At 42.9% G+C, this 19,200-nt stretch overlaps 2 protein-coding genes across 3 annotated transcripts; both read right to left on the reverse strand.

Moving 5' to 3' along the window:
* Window positions 1–334: 334 nt before the first annotated feature.
* On the reverse strand, window positions 335–18,243 carry LOC149352822 (uncharacterized). Its single transcript, XM_089575724.1, has 4 exons — window positions 18,170–18,243; window positions 17,558–17,674; window positions 3,654–3,737; window positions 335–435 (listed from the first exon to the last, which is right to left on the reverse strand). Exons 1-4 carry the CDS (start codon window positions 18,241–18,243, stop codon window positions 357–359), a joined length of 354 nt encoding a protein of 117 aa, XP_089431850.1. The 3' UTR covers window positions 335–356.
* On the reverse strand, window positions 12,897–17,563 carry dlt (codanin-1 like protein dlt). Of its 2 annotated transcripts, XM_089582038.1 has the most exons (2): window positions 14,151–17,563; window positions 12,897–14,046 (listed from the first exon to the last, which is right to left on the reverse strand). In XM_089582038.1, the coding sequence occupies exons 1-2, from the start codon at window positions 17,501–17,503 to the stop codon at window positions 13,950–13,952; spliced, it is 3,450 nt and encodes a 1,149-aa protein (XP_089438164.1). In that variant the 5' UTR covers window positions 17,504–17,563; the 3' UTR covers window positions 12,897–13,949. The 2 variants fall into 2 exon arrangements, with proteins under 2 accessions (XP_089438164.1, XP_089438163.1); XM_089582037.1 differs by having other exon boundaries at window positions 12,897–17,563.
* Window positions 18,244–19,200: the final 957 nt, after the last annotated feature.

Raw genomic sequence — 19,200 nt, forward strand, 5'->3', positions numbered from 1 at the left:
ATTGAATGGTGCTACTGATGAAATGACTAGCCATTGCTTCCAAACGTGGCCAGATGGCCCACAGTACTTGTGTTTAGAGACAGAAGGCTTGCTTGGCCATGCCTAATATGTAGGTTGGCAGTGAAAGCCAAACAAAGCTCCTATATATGTAGTCATAGAACAGACTGATGCAAGGGGGGCAAAAAGTATAATCATTGTCATGAAAGTTGAAGTTTATTTCACTCCTCAGCAAGTAGGGATATTGAAGGAAAAAATTTGGGTGACACTTAAAAGTGCACTAATGTAAAATCTGAGAGAGAGAGAGAGAGAGAGAGAGAGAGAGAGAGAGAGAGAGAGAGAGAGAGAGAGAATAAACTTTATTTGTAGAGTCTTTGAAGAGGAAGGCTCTCTTCTGGCAGCTGCTGAGGCATCTGCTCAACCCAAATGCCAGCAAATCTGAAACGCAGAACAGACTGACCATCATCTCACAACAGTATGAAGGAACCGATGCAGAGTTACTCGCACACATAAAAAATATGTACAGGCGCGGACAAAAGTAAACGGAGCACGCAACCGTCCTCTAATATTTTTCACGTGTCACCTAATTGAAATTTCCAGCAGTGGTACGCGCATGCTGGTAGAGGAGGTTGGTGGGCTTTCTTGTAGACAAACAACGGTTCTTCATTTCCAATGGAGAAAGCGTGATTGCACTTCGAATGCAATAACGTGCTCCGTTTACTTATGGCCGCGCCTGTACGTCCCCCAACACTCGCGCAGAACTCTACCAGAGTACAAAGGCAGCAAAAACGACGAGATAGACGCGGACCTAACTGTAGAAGTCAGAGCTGCGGCTATGGAACTAAAAACTTCATCAGCAGCAGGACTAGACAGAATCACAAATAAGACCTTGAGAAACCTTGATGAGGGTTCCATAGAAGCACTCACCAGCTATATGAATGAGTGCTGGAAAAGCGGCAAAATACCGAAGTCGTGGAAAATAGCGAAAATCATCCTCATTCCGAAACCAGGCAAACCGCTCAGCTTAGAACACTTTAGGCCAATCTCACTGACATCCTGTGTAGGGAAGCTACTGGAACATGTAGTGTTAAACAGGCTCAGAAAGCACAAAGAGGGCAACGAGCTTCTACCGGCAACCATGGTAGGCTTCAGACCCAATCTATCTATGCAGGGCGTCATGTTGCAGCTCAAAGAACACATTCTGGTCCCCAATACCCCGGCTAAAGACACCAGAGCCGTCTTAGCGTTGGATCTGACGAAAGCCTTTGACAATGTAGAACATAAGGCCGTGTTAGCAGGGTTAAAGCTAGGCTATCAACCCGGGCAAAAGAGCATACAAGTACTTTAAAGACTTCCTCTCAAATAGGCAAGCAATCGTCAATGTGGGAGACTTAGCTGCAGACACTTTAGAACTAGGTAGCAGGGGCACCCCGCAAGGGGCAGTACTATCACCGCTCCTATTCAATTTAGCCTTGCTAGAGATCCCACGACGACTAAAACAGATACCAAACCTATACCACAGCATGTACGCAGACGACATTACGCTATGGATAAAGAAAGGCAGCGACGCAGAGGTAGAAGAAGCGTTACAAGCAGGGGCCAACTAGTAACCGAAGTTGCTAAAAAAGCCGGACTAGCCTGCTCTCCTTCCAAATCCAAGCTGCTCATCATCCCCCCCCCCTGGGCAGGGAAAGTCATCAAAACATCAAACTCAAGATAGACAACCCTCACATACCAACGGTCAAAGAAGTCAGGACCATGGGAATGCGACTGCAAAGCAATAGGCAAAACTCTACCTTCATCAAAAATATGCCTAACTACATTGACCAAACAGCTAGGCTCATCAAGAGGGTCACCAGCAAAAACAAAGGACTGAAAGAAAAAGAAACGATAAAGTTAGTGCACGCCATTGTGCTCAGCCGCATATGCTACGCACTCCCATATCTCAGACACACGCAAAATGAAAGAAATAGCATAGATGCTCTAATATGCAGGGCATACAAAACGGCTTTGAGATTACCACCCAACACCCTAACAGCTAGGCTCATGGGTCTAGGCATAATAAATATGGCGGAAGAACTCATTGAGGCGCAGTTGACAGGGCAGATAACACGACTCTCCAAAACTGCAGCCGGCAGAAAAATTCTAGAAAGGGTCAAAGTGAAATGCAGGTCGAACTCAACTCAAATCACGGATCTCAATGGGGAAATAAGGGAACTTATCATAATACCACCCCTCTCAAAAAACGTGCATCCCTCTCACATCAGCAGAAGGAAAGCCCGCGCGGCAAATATGCATAATAAACTTAAAGACGACAGGTCAGCGCTGTATGTCGACGCTGCCGAGTGCAGTCACAAAGAGGCATATGTTGTGGCTATAGCTGACCACAAAGGAGACTACATAGCAGCTGCGAACATACCAGTGAAAAGTCCAGAAGAAAAGTCTCGCAGGAAAAGACCATAATAAGCGACTCAAAACCTGCGATAAATAACTTCATAAAAGGCAGAGTAAATCCCCCGGCCGCAAAACTAATTACCAAATACCGCCCAGAAACTCGAGTCAAAATAATATGGACCCCCGCACATTCAGGCCTCCCAGGAAACGAAAAGGTCAACAACATAGCCCGAAAACCAACTATCCGGGCAGGACCAGACGCGTTCCCAAACCACGGGGCCAGCTCAGCGAGGGACCATCTACTCACTTTTAGTGAAATCATGATTTTCTATCAAAGAAGCAGATTGGAATGTCCCCCTCCCAACCCCACGCTCAGGCAAGAGCAAGCAACCGCTCTCAGGAGTTCCAAACGCACACATTCCCATGCCCCGCAATACTAGCCAAAATTCATCCAAGTAAAATCTGAACTCGTCTTTTTACCATGGGAGCTTGATCTGCACGTTTTGAGCATTCTTAGAAACTTCGAATTATTGTTCTGTGCGGCTGATTTCCATCATTTAAATCGGATTAAATGTCCCGGTTCCTGCCTTTTTTTTTTTAACTCGCCGCATATGGTAAGAGAAGTCAACCAACCTTTCAGCCAGTCCCATGGCAGCTGAAAGCCGCCATGCAACTGCCTGAAAGGCGCTCCATGCGTTAGTTGACTTGTACAGTCTGCAGCGAGTTAAAAAAAAGGCAGGAGCCGGGACGTTTAATTCGATTTAAACTGGAGAAATCGGCTGCATAGGACAATAATTCGAAGTTTCTAAGAATGTTCGGAAAGTGTAGATCGATTTCCTGCGGTAAAAAGACGAATTAAGATTCCTATTTAGTGCACCTTTAAGCTCCACTTTTAAGGGTATACACGTTAATGGGTCCCGTCAGTGGTTCTTTTTGACCACGCAAACACGAACGCTGTTTCCTCTTCCATAATCACAATCATTATGTGAAAGACCACATGAAATACATATAAAGCGCCCCACTTCAACCAAGCTGTGCAAACATGCCTGTGGGGCTTAGCGGTAGCATGTCAGACTTGCAACCCAAGAGTCAGGGGTTTGATTCCAAACTAATTACCCCAATGCCTTTTTCAGCTCAACAGATTAACTTTATATACTTACATGTCCAAACAACGTTTGAGTCAAGTTGTGACCTTCTAAGCACTAGTTTTCTAATGTTTTAATCACTTTTCAAATCCGGCGCTCCTTGTGTGAAGTAGTCACCTTTTCGACCATCCAGATTTTTCGCTCATAGCAACACCGACACCAGATTTTCTGCAGAATGGGAGCTTGACAGGCTCTGAAGTCCTACAAAGAATGACAGCACTCCAATTAACTATAAAATACAAAAAGCAGTGAAGATACAGTGGCAGCAACATCGTAATGTACAAAACAGAGGAACACAAAGCATCCTACCTAAACTGAACAGAAAAAATAAGTTAAATGAGGACTAAGGAACACAGCCACAAGATTAACAGATTATAACATAAACAGAATATCAAATTAAATACATGCAGGAATATGACAATGCCAAGAAACTATACACATCTAAAAGGCAAAAATAGAAGCGACAGACTAAACAACAAATGCAACACTTGGGGAGTATCTCATATACAGTGCATAATTTTTGTCACAGTGCTGCTGTGTGTCACTAATACTGGCCATAAAGGTGACGAAAGAGATGAGAGAGAAGAGGGGGAGGAAATGCAGGGAGGTTAACCAGGAGAAAGCACCGGTTCGCTACAATGGTGGGGGGAATATAAAGTGGAAGGAGAAACAAGAGCCGAGTCGGAAAGGAAGAGTGTGAGGTAAGGACTTTGTGTACAGCAAAGTCATAGCCTATCGCACAGGCATGACACTCTCAAATGAAACACTGCTAACAGGCCTTATTTTGAGATAAGGCTCATTATTTGATCATTGCCAGCAGTTGGAGTTTGCTCAAAACAGGCTAAAGTGTGCCACAAATTTTGTAAGTGCATAATCACAACTTTTATTCACATTTTGCCAACTTCCTTTAAAGCCTGAGAAGAAACTTGCAACAAAAACTAAATTGGCCATTTCTGAATGCACTCGACAGTATCAAGACAGACTTTTTCTTCGAAATAGATATTAGGTAATTAGTTTCAATATAAAATATGCTCTGTAAAATGCAACTGCTAACATTCTGTTGGCCTCATCCATGCACGACGCACCACTTCACTTGGTTCCAGTTAAAAATTAATGTATAGAATACATACAATTAGAGTGTGCATTATAGTGCCATTCAAATGCTAAATATGGCATTACTTTGTGCAGGTTTCGTCTTTCGTGGCTGCAAATAGACCGGCAAAAGCGCTGCTAACTTTGTACACCAGTCCGGCATTAATTGAAAGTCGAACAACCAGAGCTTTAAAAATACCGGAAAAAAAAAAGCTTCCTGAATTTTTCCTCCCTCAGGGTAAAGTGACAAGTGCTGCACTGTGCTGCCACCCCATCAAATCCCCCTTCTCCAGTCCATCTGAATAGCATTCTCATTTGCCATGAGGTGAGTGCAGGAGTAAGCAGTTAGCACATACTACAACACTGACGCCATTGACCATGGATGAAAGTCTTCCACAAAGCTCTTGCTGCAATAATTGCTCACAGAGACATCCGCACCTATCCAGTTATTGTAATGCTACATGGAGTTCGAGCGCGGTGGCCTAGTTGTTATGGTGCTCGGCTGCTGACCCAAAAGACATGGTTTCGATCCTGGCCGCAGTAGTCGCATTTCTATGGAGGTGAAAAGCTAGAAGCCCATGTACTGTGTGATCTCAGAGTATGTTAAAGACCTCCAGGTGGTCGAAATCATCCGGAGCCCTCCTTCATAGCCCAAGTCACTTTGGGCCGTTTACCTGATAAGACCAAAAAACCAAAAACCAAAGCTACATGGAGTTTGTAAGAAACTGATGGCATATGGAGCTTGAAAGATAGTTAACGTTATAAATAAGTTATGCATCTGTTCTAATTGTGGCCCAAAGAGCACGAGTGGCACCATTTCACAAGCCAAGGTGTTCCCCACTAGGGACTTGAGGGTTGTTCCCAGCAAACCAAAAACCTCTCAGACGTCTCTGAGAGGTTTTTGGTTTGCTGGGTTGATCTGAATTCGTCATTTAGTCTTTATGTGCTAGATGAGATACATGACCTGTTCTGACAAGCGATGTCAATTATACACAGTATGGTGCAATTACAAATCATCCACCCGCCCTATTTAATACCCTCCTCTGTAGGGCCTTTAGGGGTAACATGAATAAATCAAAAATAAATCATTGCATGAGAGCATTTTAGCACGATAGAGAACTTCCAGCTTAAGAACTGAAAAACCAACACCTGGCAAAAGATAAGCAGGTTTGTAGACTAACTACATCAATCCAGTTCATGCTTATTTACACCATCCTTGTAATGAAAATAGGTAGCAAATGTATAATGGAGCTTGTGAAATGAAAACCTTTGTGCTCGGCTGTGCAAAAGTTTCAGCAGACTTATTAAGATAAGATGTTAATGCATGCTCTAACAACTTCAGCACTGGAGAAACGAATATAGGATTCAGAATGCAGTGCCAACTGTTCACACAGTGTAAATTTTGGTATTTAATATGTTGCAAGGCCACTGCCGTCATCCCAATGTAGAACCATCTAAGTGGAGGTGAAAAGGACTCTGAGGACAATTTAACCCTTCCATTCCTGTTGTCCTCATATGGGGACAACCAAACTTTTTTTTTTTTGCATAAAGACCAAAAGTGAAATTGCTACAGAACGGCCCTTTTATTGATATGGGCCCAACTTTTCACTTTTTCGTGTTTTTTGTTGCAGTTGAAAATGACGAGGAAGATGGCACATGGCAGAAATCAAGGACGTTGTAGGATGCACAGATGCGAAGAGAATAATATGGACCATGCTTCCACATTTAAACTCTTCTGTTGCATTGTGTAATGGAAATGTTTGCTGCCTTGATTTGCAAGAGCACAAATAAATATTACTTGCACATGCATCAAACATCCATTACTTTTCGCTACTTAACGCGTTGGAAGACTTTTGCCGAAGTAGCATGGTCCATATTCTTCTGTCCGCGACTGCACATGTTCTGAGGCTTTTTTATTTCTTAACTTCTTGCTTAGGTGTGCTGATCATTTTGTAATGCTTTTTCAAGTTTACTGGAGATGATAACCTCAGTAAAACCTTTTTGCCCTGATTGGTGGTAATAAATGTGGTGCACGATTCTTCACATGTCCTCGAATCAGGACATCAGCACTTGGTAGTTAGCCTGTCACACAACTGAAGCTAGCAAAGGCCTGCTCATATAACTGCTTAGCGTTCTTGCATCCCAGGCATTTTTTTCGATGAGAAAACAACCTGGTGTTGGTTTCCAGAAGTAGAAGTTGCAGAACGTGCGGAATTAGTAGAAGATATAGAGGTAGAAAAGAAGAAGGAGTAAAGGAAGGTGTCACTGGTAGAAGTAGTAAAAGAAGGAAAAGTTGGAAACTGAGTTTGCTTGCATTCAACATGAATGTATGCACTGGTAACAAATTAGCAGTACCTGTCTGCATAGAAGTATTGGAAAGTATGCTACCCACTGCAGCCACAGAGGACAACCTTTTCTGGGCAGTCAATGGGAAGGATGTTTGGCAGGGATCAGGGTGTAGGAGAGACTCATTAAGATACTGGAAGGTATATCTAATGGCTGCACAGCTACCATAGTCCTCCATAAAGTCAGCAATACAATTCCAATAAGGAAGGGTGTCAGACAGGGAGACATGATCTTGCCAATGCTATTCACCGCCTGTTTACAGGAGGTTTTCAGAGGCCTCAGTTGGGAACAGTTGGGGTTAAGAGTTAATGGAGAATACCTAAGTAATCTGCGATTCGCTGATGATATCGCCTTGCTAAGTCACTCAGGAGATGAGCTGCAAAGCATGGTCAATGATTTAGACAGGCAGAGCAGAATGGTGGGTCTAAAAATTAATATGCAGGAAACCAAAGTAATGTTTAACAGTCTAGGAAGGGAACAGCAGTTTACAACTGGTTGCGAGGTGCTGGAAGTGGTGAGGGAATATGTCTATTTACGGTAGGTAGTGACCACAGATCTGAATCAAGAGAGTGAAATAACTAGAAGGATAAGAATGGAGTGGAGCACATATAACAGGATCTCTCAGATCATGAATGACAGTTTTGAGAAAAGTATATAACAGCTGTATCTTACCGGTACTCACCTATGGGGCAGAAACATGGAGGATAATGAAAAGGGTTCAGCTTAAATTGAGGACCATGCAGTAAACTAAGGAAAGGAAAATGATAGGTGTAACGTTAAGAGACAGGAAGAGGGCAGAGTGGGTCAAGGAACAAACGCGGGTTAATGACATCCTAGTCGAAATCAAGAGGAAAGAATGGGCTTAGGCAGGGCATGTAATGTGAAGGCAAGATAACCGATGGTCCTTAAGAGTAATGGAGTGGATTCCGAGAGAAGGCAAGCATAGCAGGGGGCGGCAGAAAGTTAGGTGGGCAGATGAGATTAATAAGTTTACAGGGATAGGATGGTTGCAACTGGCACAGGACAGGGATAATTTGAGAGATATGGGAGAGGCCCTTGCCTGGCCGTGGGCCTAGTCAGGCTGATGATTATCACAATATTTGGCAAAAGCAAATCTGCTACTGGCTGTCAGTGAACATGAAGCAAAAACTTTGAGCTAGACATTTTACCGGAATGCTCAGGATCAAATGGAATAAAGGACATACAGATTCATGTTTGAGCAACTGAAAATTAACCGCTTCAAAGCTTTTCACGCATTCTTATGGCTCCCCTATGCTTCAGTTATGCTCCTTTTCGTTGAGATGTTGGTTTCCTCCCGTGAAAATATTTCTATGCCAAGATGCATGGATAAAATATCATGTGCCAAGTACATGCCTACTGTAACCACTCGACCCTGGCATCCTCAGAGGCAGATACCAGGTCATTATTCAGCCCTTGCACACCTGCGCAATATAGTTATACCTTTTCGCTCATATGAGTGGTAAAGGAGCTAAATAAACCAATTCTAGGACTGTACAAAAAAATTCATCCGATCATACAGAAAGCAAAGCTTTTATAAGCTAGAAAAAGCCAAAAAACTAAATGTAGGTGTTACCATCAGTGGCCGATTTCATGAGGAAAATGCACTGCATCAACACGATTTTTTGTGCGTAGATCCCAAAGGCTAGGCTACACCATTATTCACTTCCAAATAGCAAGCAAGGCAAGGCATCCCTTTTGTGCATGATGTTGTGAGTTTGAATCAAGTAATGGGGGAAAAAAAATAAAATTCCCTCTTTTTTCAGCATAGCCAGAAAGAGCCACATGATGAATTTTTACTAAGAACAAAACTTGACTTCTCCCCAGAGCCCCTTCAACTTGACAATGAAATGTATAAGGGCTGAGCTTTTAAAACATTCCTCTGAAAAATGTTTCACTTCAGTTTAATGAAGAATCATGCCAGTATTGCAAAAAAGTAGAAATATTTGTAAACGCTCACTAATATGGAAGTGTTGGAACTTCCAAAGTGAAAATGCAATTCATCGATTTTGCACTTATGTTTAACCTCAGACAGTCAACATGCCAACTAGGTTCAGCAACACGCTTGACCTGGTTTTTGTTTGAAATCCAGAAATGATCCACTCATTGTCATGTACAAACGGTCTCAGCGATCACAACCTTATGTTATTTAATGTAGTAGTGCCGCAGCCACTCCGTAACCCTTCCACTAATGTTATCCGTGATTATAAGAGGGCAAATTTCCCTCTTATTAACACTGAACTGGACGATTTTTTCCACTCTCTTCAACAGCTCACTTCTTCCAGAACTGTCTACCAAAATTGGCTATTATTCAAGCAGAAACTGTTGACATTAATTGAAACCTATGTTCCAGTTATTTCCATTCGTGGCGATGCAGGCAAACCATGGTTCAGTAGTACCCCAAAGGAGCTTTCACATAAGAAAAAACGCCTTTTTCGCATTGCTAAGCAATCCAACTCAGCCCTCAGGTGGAAAAAGTATTTCACGTGTCTAAAAGAATATACAAGCCTACTTAAGCACTCCAAAATGTTCTTCCACGAGGACCTTCTCCACATAATGAGCAAAAATCCCCAAAAGCTTTGGAATCTGCTTTCTCCTATAAGTCATCAGACGCACAACATATCACTTTTTAACCCGGACGGTTCACATGTGCTGCAAAACGACTGATCCGATGTAATGAATTCATACTTTACTTCAGTTTTTACACATGAGCCGAAAGTAAATATTCTGAACTTTCCTGGTACCAGTTTTTCACGGATGCCTCCCATTACAACTACTGAGGAAGGTATCGAAAGCTTATCGACAAGCTGAAATTACCAAATAGCCCTGGTCCCGATAGTATTTCTGCCAAAGTACTTAAAGCAAAAGATAATATTTACTCAGTCCCTCACTGAAAGCACTCTCCCAGATTAACGGAAGATTAGCAAAGTAGTTCCTGTATTTAAAAGTAGTAACCGGTCTGATCCATCGAACTATCACCCAATATTCATAACATGCATTGCCTACAAACTAATGGAACACATCATTTATTCTAAAGTCACCCTACACCTCGATAACAGCGCATTTTTCTTCACTAAACAACATGGTTTCTGCTCTGGTCTTTCTTGTGAAACACAGCTTTTCGAATTCACCAATGATCTTAATTTAAATCTTGATTCATTGTTTCAAACTGATGTTATATTCTTAGACTTTTCAAAGGCATTTGATCGTGTTCTGCATTTACGACTCTTCTGCAAACTTTCTTCTCTCAGCCTGGACCCATTAATTTTATCTTGAATTAAATGCTTCCTCATCAACCACTTTCAGTACACCGCTATAGCAGGACGTCCTTCAGCCTCAACCAAGATACTTTCTGGCGTTCCACAAGGCTCAGTCCTTGGCCAGCTTCTTTATCTCATCTATATTAACGACCTCCTCTGTGGTATTTCATCATCTATACATCTCTTCGCAGATGACTGTGTCCTCTGCCGAATTTCATCTCAAACCGACCAGATCACGCTTCAGGATGACTTAATTTGGATAGGTAGCTGGTGTAATAAGTGGCTGATGCAGCTTAATATTTCGAAATGCAAGTTTATGCAAGTTTTACGCATGCGCTCTAAGATTTCCCACGTGTACTCTTTAAACTCAGTCAATATTTCACAAGTACAAACCTATCGTTATCTCGGTGTCTTTATCTCGAGTAATCTAAATTGATCTGAACGTATCATGAAACTGGTCGCCGAGAGCTCTAAAAAACTAGGTTTTATTAGAGGAACATTATCGTTGCCCACCCTTTCGTCCGTAAACTGGCATATGAAACCTTCGTACGATGAAAACTTGATTACGCATGCTTAATTTGGTGTCCACATCAGACTTGATCAATTCTTTAGAATCCATTCAGAACCGCGCCGCTCGCTTTATATCTTCTAAGAACAACTACAAAATCAGTATCAACAGTATAAAATCATCACTCGATCTTCCCTGATTGGTCTTTTGCCGCAAAATACCACAACTATCCCTGTTCCAAAAGATATTTCATCAGTTCACACATCTGCGCCACTCTCTCCTTCACCCATCAGCACGTTCATCACAACGTTTGTTCAATAGCTTAAGTGCACAGCGTCTGCATGGATCAACGTCTGCTTTCAATAAATGATTTTTACCTACAGCAATACAGGAATGAAATGAATTACCAGATTATACTGTCATGGAACGTGATCCAGTCAGATTTAAAAATCTGTTACTGTCTGGCTTAGAATAATAAAAATTATCTAAATTTCTTTTCATACCCTTAGTTAGATGTACTTGAGCAACTAGTTCCCTTGATCTATTTGATTGCATTCTTTGTAACTGTTTGCATTTGATTGTACTGGATTGGTCTTCACAACCCTCATTTTGTATTTGTATCTGTTTAACTACATTTTCATTCTTATTTATTTATGTTGACTTTGTTTCATGTATTATTCCATGTACATCCCCCCCCCCCCTATGTAATACCCTGTAAAGGGTCCTTAAGGGTTCAATAAACGATGGCAATGATGAAGTCAACATTGATGCAGAACTTTTTGTGATTTTGCTGCACAATTATGACACTAAGCAATGCGTCCAATAGATATGGCAAGTGCTACCGCATAAGATCTATTTCTATGGATAAACTGCAACTTCACCAATGTTATATTTGATTTAATGAGGTCATAGTTAACTCTGCCATGCAATTACTTAACTGCCATTCTGCACCCAGGCGATGCAGTGCCTGCAAGACTCCAGTGCATAATATTCTTGTCAGTAATTTCTTATGTACCCAGTACCTTTGCACGATTCTCTGTGGATAAATGTAACAAATTTAGCAAGAAGAGCAGAACCTTTTGTAAACATTCGCAATGAACAAAACTCCTGTGCCGCGGTGGCTCAGTGGTTACGGCACTCGGCTGCTGACCCGAAACACGCGGGTTTGAACCCGGCCGCGGCGGCCGAATTTCGATGAAGGCGAAATTCTGGAGGCCCGTGCTGTGCGAAGTCAGTGCACGTTAAAGAACCCCAGGTGGTCGAAATTTCCGGAGTCCTTCACTACGGCGTCCCTCATAGCCAGAGTTGCTTCGGGACGTTAAACCCCACTAAACCAATCTTGTGCAAGATCAAAATTCAAGTAATGGAACAGTCTGCAATGTGCATTTCATAGTGCCAGAAGCATGCAGCATAGCTGACCTGTCCTCCAAATGACTGCTTTCTGTGAACAGCTAAGCAGTGAAGTTCTACACAACTGTTGCATTTAAAGGACTACAGACACCTAAATTTTGGTGAATGTTTTCTTCTCTGTCGTGATGCATAAGACAGAATCCATGGAAGATCATGTGGAATTTGCCTATGACCCATTAAATAATATACAATTTAATTTGTTCTCTCATGCTGTTTCGGTTTCATCAAATGAACAATGGCTCTGATGTATAAGATGCATTTTGGTCACGTGAGGCATAAAAAAAAATGCAATGTAACCGCTGATATGTTGTTAGTTGCCATTCTAGCTCTTGAAGCAGGCTGGCTGAAGTGTTAATTAAAACTATGTATCACTGATTAAATTTGTTTTTTTCATGCCTTACGTGACCTAAGCCCACCTTGCATATCACAGCCATCAACTTGCTCTTGAAACTGAAACATCACGAAGAAATGCAATTATAAATTTTTTAGCGGCCATAGCGTAGGGGAACACCAGAGGGTTATTTATCTATGCTAATGTCTAACGCAAGAAGAAAACACTAAAACACGAATTTGGTGTCTATACTCCTTTAACGATTTTTAGACATTGCATTCCTGCTTCAGCAGCAGACGACAGTAGTCAAGCGACATTACACAAGAACATGCTTTGTACATAACCATGCTTCAAACACAGCCTAAAGGTGTTAAGGCTAAGATAAAACATGCACAAATTTTCCAAGCTGGTGATTCCACCATATTTTAATACCAAAGTGCACAGCAAACAAAACACACCACTACAAAACATTTTCCAAATTACCAAAGTGCACAGCAAGCAAAACACACCATCACAAAACATTTTCCAAATTACCAAAGTGCACAGCAAGCAAAACACACCATCACAAAACATTTTCCAAATTACCAAAGTGCACAGCAAGCAAAACACACCATCACAAAACATTTTCCAAATTACCAAAGTGCACAGCAAGCAAAACACATCATCACAAAACATTTTCCAAATTACCAAAGTGCACAGCAAGCAAAACACATCATCACAAAACATTTTCCAAATTACCAAAGTGCACAGCAAGCAAAACACATCATCACAAAACATTTTCCAAATTACCAAAGTGCACAGCAAGCAAAAAACATCATCACAAAATATTTTCCAAATTACCAAAGTGCACAGCAAGCAAAACACATCATCACAAAACATTTTCCAAATTACCAAAGTGCACAGCAAGCAAAACACATCATCACAAAACATTTTCCAAATTACCAAAGTGCACAGCAAGCAAAAAACATCATCACAAAATATTTTCCAAATTACCAAAGTGCACAGCAAGCAAAACACATCATCACAAAACATTTTCCAAATTACCAAAGTGCACAGCAAGCAAAAAACATCATCACAAAATATTTTCCAAATTACCAAAGTGCACAGCAAGCAAAACACATCATCACAAAACATTTTCCAAATTACCAAAGTGCACAGCAAGCAAAACACATCATCACAAAACATTTTCCAAATTACCAAAGTGCACAGCAAGCAAAAAACATCATCACAAAATATTTTCCAAATTACCAAAGTGCACAGCAAGCAAAACACATCATCACAAAACATTTTCCAAATTACCAAAGTGCACAGCAAGCAAAACACATCATCACAAAACATTTTCCAAATTACCAAAGTGCACAGCAAACAAAACACACCATCACAAAACATTTTCCAAATGATAATGAATGCCGGCTTTTGAAAGCCATGAAGGTAGAGTTTCACGTGTACTAATCTGGCCTTTCAGGTACATTTTCATAGCTGTTTTTGTAAAGCTCCAAAACATTGCTCAGTACACACACAGTCAATTCTACCAACGTCGAGCACCTCTTCCCGGCCTTCCTGCATATACATTTTCATAACTGTTTTTGTAAAGCTCCAAAACACTGCTCAGCACATACACAGTCATTTCTAAAAGCATGATTGGCAGCAGCTCAATGTTGGGCACCTCTTTCAGGCTTTTCTCCAAGTCTCGTATCGTGAGGAGGCCAAAGCACAACAAAACTTGTGACAGTTCGCCAAACTTCAGCAATGTGCAGTATGTATCAGCACTCATCAGAGCAAGATGGAGGTTCCGAGAACCGTAGAGCATCTTGCAGGCCTTCTTGACAGCACAGCTGCATTTCCACATCGGCACAGCAACATCAAAGACATCTCGTGAGCAAGCTTGAGGGCACCAAACTGCAAGGCAGAGCACAAAGTCAAATGTTGCTTGTTCCAAGGCTGTAGTGGCAACTGGCGACCACTCCTCTCTTGACTCCAAGGCCGTGTCACAGAGCTCAAGGAGCATAACAGCGTCCTCACTTGTACATCCTCTTCCAGACTGCAGTTGCTGCATGAAGTATTGCACCCTGTCCAAGGTATTGAAGGCTGATACAACGCTGTAGTGGGAACTGACATCTTTGTCTTTAGAGGTGTTTTGGTCAGAGTTGGCTTGGTGAGGTGCAGCAGATATCCCTTGCCTGAAAGCTTTTTCTGTCACATTTGCCTTCAACCACTGGCGTACCTTAGAGACTGCACTGTTTGTGCTCAAGCAGCAGCACATTTTCACTGCCTGCCCTTCCATTTCAGGAGGTAAAAGCATAGGCAGCATCTTTTCAGTGAGTTCCTTGCACTGCTCAAGTGCCGTCTTTTCAGCTTTCTCGCTTACCTCCCCGAAAAGATACATTATGTTTTCCTGCCGTTCTTCCTCCTCAATCTCTGCATAATTCATACGAGAAAGCCTGTCCCTAGAATGAGCAATACTGGCCTGCACATCTTTTTTAAGGCATTTTGCAACATTGGAGGAAACCCTGTCTGCTACAAATTCAACTGTTTTCTTTACGGACGCAGGGTGAATATGGAAGAAATTTTCTTCAAGCTGACTCTTAAGTTGTGCCTTAAGATCACTTTCACTAGCAGATATTGGTGTGATTTTGCGGAATTCCCCATACTTTGTTTTCGTACCTGTAAGATGCTCAAGCAAAATGCAACGGAGCTCACGGAGGTATGGGCAACACAAGTAGATGATGCAGCCATCAACAAAGCTTCCCAGTGAATCAGCTTGTTCAAGTATCCCATTTGGGGGATGTGCAAGAACATCAGACTGAACGGACTGCACTTCAAACAACCAACCTAACGAGACTCTAGCAAAAAATGCAGCACTACTAGTCTGCAGCAATGCAGGCGATTTATAGATGGAAAAGAGCAACCAAAGCACATCTCTGTAAGCACTGAGGGTCTTTGCAATGGGATCCATCATGCTAAGAAAGTTGACAACCCATGTCAAAGTTGCAGCCAGCTGCTTATTCTTCACAGACTCCTTGATAAGCCTAGCAACATCGATAGGCAGGGGCTTGAGATTTCTGACAGTTTGTTGCTGATCTACAAACTGCTTAGGAAAACTTTCAATGGTGCTATACGGAAGAAACTCTACAACACCAAGAAACAAGCCCAAGAGCTTAAACTTGTACACTGCAGCGGTAACAGCTCTTTTCAACTCTTCACTGGGACTTTGTTCAGCATCCTGAAAAGGATTGTCGTTTTCGAACTCAACAATTTTGCTCACACACTGATCCTTGAAGTATTGCAGAAAGAATGAATTTGTGGCGGCCTTAATAAATTCATAGAAGAAAATCTGGGAACCTGTAAATGATGGGCTTGGACAGGGGCCACCAACCTTAAAGGGCAGCAGGAATCGTTCCTCCAATTTCTGCATCTTTCCTGGGGACGCGCTTCTCAGCTCATGAAGGAACTTCTCATCAAGATTCCCTTGGTCATCAAACTCTAGAGCGCCACAGCAGCTAGTCATGAGTTGTGCAAGAACAAGACGAGCCAAGTGCAACAAGTTGCATGTATCACTGCAGGCATCAAGAATTTCGGCAACTCTGCGCGGAAACTGGGCACTAAACCTTTCCCCTGACTCAAACTGGTGCCGCTGCCAGTCACGAAACAGGTTGTAAAAGAGGTCCCTCTGTTTTCGGAATGCACGAAAGTTGTTATCACAAGCAAAATGATGGTGGCTGTCTGTAGTATCGTCAAAAGCTACACCTTGAATTGAGGAAGACCAGAATCTCGAGGGTGGTTCCGCACACTCAACAAGGCTAACAATGCTAGAGTACAACTGGGGTGCAAACGTCACAAGGTGTTGCACATTTGAAAGCAACTTAAGTGTTGGCTTGTCCAAGAAGCAAAGCCACTGCAAAATGTCCTGCAGCACAGCAGCTGCAAAGTAAATGCAGTTGTGTACAGACTCCAAGAGTTTTGGAGAATGCGGTCCTATAATCAGCTTTGGTTGTTCCTTCACTGTCAGTAGCTGCAGCAGGAAAAAGAGTTCAATTGTTAGGTTGACCACAAGGCCCTTGTTCAAAAGTGCAGCATAAACTGCAGCCACGTCATCAAGCTTTTCCCGTTCCGTGATGCAATCTGGAGCTGGTACAATGTAACTGCCCGCTCGTGCTCCTTCTGCAGAGTGAATAATAGTGTCGACGGGAACAACTGCAGGTGCTGCGGCCCGGTGCATTCTATCTCGACGCTGCACTGAGCTGCAGCTTTGTGGCGCAGCGCTGAGCCGCTGTTGCAATGCGTCCGTCCTCTTAAACTGGTTTCTCATTGGCTCTTTGGATTCTTTCTGCCCATGCCAAGGTCGACAGCCCTCCTTCCGCTGACATTCTTGAGAAACCTCTGGAGGTAAAAAATCGCCAAGCGTCAGCTTCCTCCAGTGCGATTTGACAGGTGTTGGCGTTATTCTTCGGGCTGGCTTAGTGTTTTGCACAGCGGCATTAATAGGCGGAAATGCTGCGCAGTCAGCAATGTCGGGTGCGCTCGCAACCGCACCATGAGTAGCTTGTGTCGATCTGTCCTTGAATGCCGTTCGCTTGTCATTTCGATGCGAAGTCGAATCAACGCCGCTGGCGCGTGGCTTGTTGAATTTGGCAGAAGCTGCCGGGAACGCCGACTTGTCGCAGTCACCGGCCCTGACGTTGCACTGTCGACGGCCAACCCCCGTTGGCGGCGATTTGACGCTGAGAACGCTTTCGGACCTGCCGGTACGAGCGGTGCCGCAGTTCGCGACTCTCGAGGGCGCCGCATTCGGCTGCCGTCGCCTTGCTTGCGACGACGCCTCCTGGATGAGCGGGCATTGGCTCCGTATAAAGTTAATGAAAGCTTCTACGAAGCCCTTCCTTTGAGAAGACAGCAATTTGAGATCGGGATGAGAAGGCTCGTACTGCGGGTCTGTCAGCCATTGCAGTAGCTCTTCTGATGACAGAGCTCTCGAAAGCAATAGCTCCAAAACAGCCGCCATCAGAGGTTAATTTGGACAAACACAGGCAATACGGTAACAGAAACTGCACGTTACTTGAACTGTCTTGAACAGACGTCACCGTTCGCCGCCTTCCTCCCCTTCAGAACTTCGAAAACCTTGCGATGCCTTGCGTTCGAAAACGTTGTTCTAGAACCAGTGACACCAGACGAACTGGCAGCCACGCCGAAGAATACACACGATATCGGCTATAATTGGCACTATAATTTTAAGAAGCATACAATATAGTGAAGTATTAAGTAAGCAAGTTAACTTAGATTACCGTTTTAAACGCGTTTCTAACTGCATATGAAATGTTGTGCTTTATTTTTAGCGATGCAAATTTTGGTATCATCATCATAACATTTAGAGCGTTTTCTTGTGATTCGCGCGAAGTTTGAATTCTGGTGACTTGAACGGCGTGGACCACCACTCCGGGTAGCGGGGCCGCTAAACAGACTGATCCCCTTGATCAAGTTACCTGGGAGTCCTACATCCGCATCCCAAATGCTGATGTACAAAATGTCGTCCTACGCCTGGCGGGGGAGGCTTACTTCAAGACCTTCCCTGCGGTCACGGCGCAGGAGAGCCGGCAAGTAGAGTTCCTGTATATGCTCCCGCAGGGAGCATATGTAGCATATACAGTAACTCTACTGGCAAGGGGGAGACCCTTCCCCTGGCTGAGCCCCTGCCTCGAGGTCCAGGTCGGTGCGAATAAAGTCTTCTCTCTCTCTCTGGACCATCACTCAGCCTGCCGCCAGAGCATCAAAAACCACCCGAATCTGCGGTTTTCTTCAAAGTCTGATATGTCCAAGCATCTTCTTGCCATGCCACTCTCAGGCAGAAAGAAATCGTCTGAGTTTGCGAGCTATGCTGGCAACACTACAAAGTATTGCAGTTCCATTCGCGTTTACCTAAAGTATAATCAACCGCTGTCGGTTGATTATGCTTTAACCAGCGTCAACCATGGATCCAGTTTCTTTCTTCGCAGATGGTATATCATCTCGTATCGAAAATATCAGGCTAACGTCATCAGCCGAGATCGATGAAATTAACTCGAAATTTTTGAAAAATACTAAGCACATTTCTGCGGCCTACTTATCACTATTGTACTCTCAGTCTCTCTCTTCAGGTAACATACCGGATGACTGGAAAGTGGGAAAGGTCGTCCCAATCTTCAAGTCTGGTAACAAAAACTCGCCCTTAAATTATCGACCCATTTCCCTAACAAGCATTCCTTGTAAAATTATGGAGCATGTAATTTATTCTCACGTCATGAACTTTCTCAATTCCAACAATTTCTTTCATTCATCACAACATGGCTTCCGTAAAAACCTTTCCTGTGAGACACAACTGGCTACATTTGTTCATGACTTATGCTAACCTTGATTGCAACCAACAGATTGATGTTATTTTTTTAGATTACTCAAAAGCCTTTGACAAAGTACCACACCAGAGATCACTACTTAAGCTCTCTTACCTAAATATTCACCCTAGCATTCTAAACTGGATTAAGGAATTTTTAACAAATCGAACCCAATTTGTCATAGTTAATAACGAATTTTCTGATTACATTCCAGTAACCTCAGGTGTCCCCCAAGGATCAGTGCTCGGACCGTTATTATTCTTAATATACATTAATGACTTGCCCCTTAACGTATCATGTCACATTCGTATGTTCGCAGATGATTGCGTCATTT

The sequence above is a fragment of the Amblyomma mixtum genome, chromosome 3, assembly GCF_055824585.1.
Source record: "Amblyomma mixtum isolate Tamu chromosome 3, ASM5582458v1, whole genome shotgun sequence".
NCBI lineage: Eukaryota > Metazoa > Arthropoda > Arachnida > Ixodida > Ixodidae > Amblyomma > Amblyomma mixtum.

What these genes read in the sequence shown, in the direction of transcription:
- dlt (XM_089582037.1), bottom strand. Translation starts at nt 17,503, where the DNA reads ATGGCGGCTGTTTTGGAGCTATTGCTTTCGAGAGCTCTGTCATCAGAA.
- LOC149352822 (XM_089575724.1), bottom strand. Translation starts at nt 18,243, where the DNA reads ATGGTCCAGAGAGAGAGAGAAGACTTTATTCGCACCGACCTGGACCTC. An exon ending in GTCTGTTCAAGACAGTTCAA is followed by an intron (nt 3,738 to 17,557) that starts GTAACGTGCAGT and finishes CATTCTTTGTAG; the next exon opens with GACTTCAGAGCCTGTCAAGC. An exon ending in AAATCTGGATGGTCGAAAAG is followed by an intron (nt 436 to 3,653) that starts GTGACTACTTCA and finishes TCTGCGTTTCAG; the next exon opens with ATTTGCTGGCATTTGGGTTG.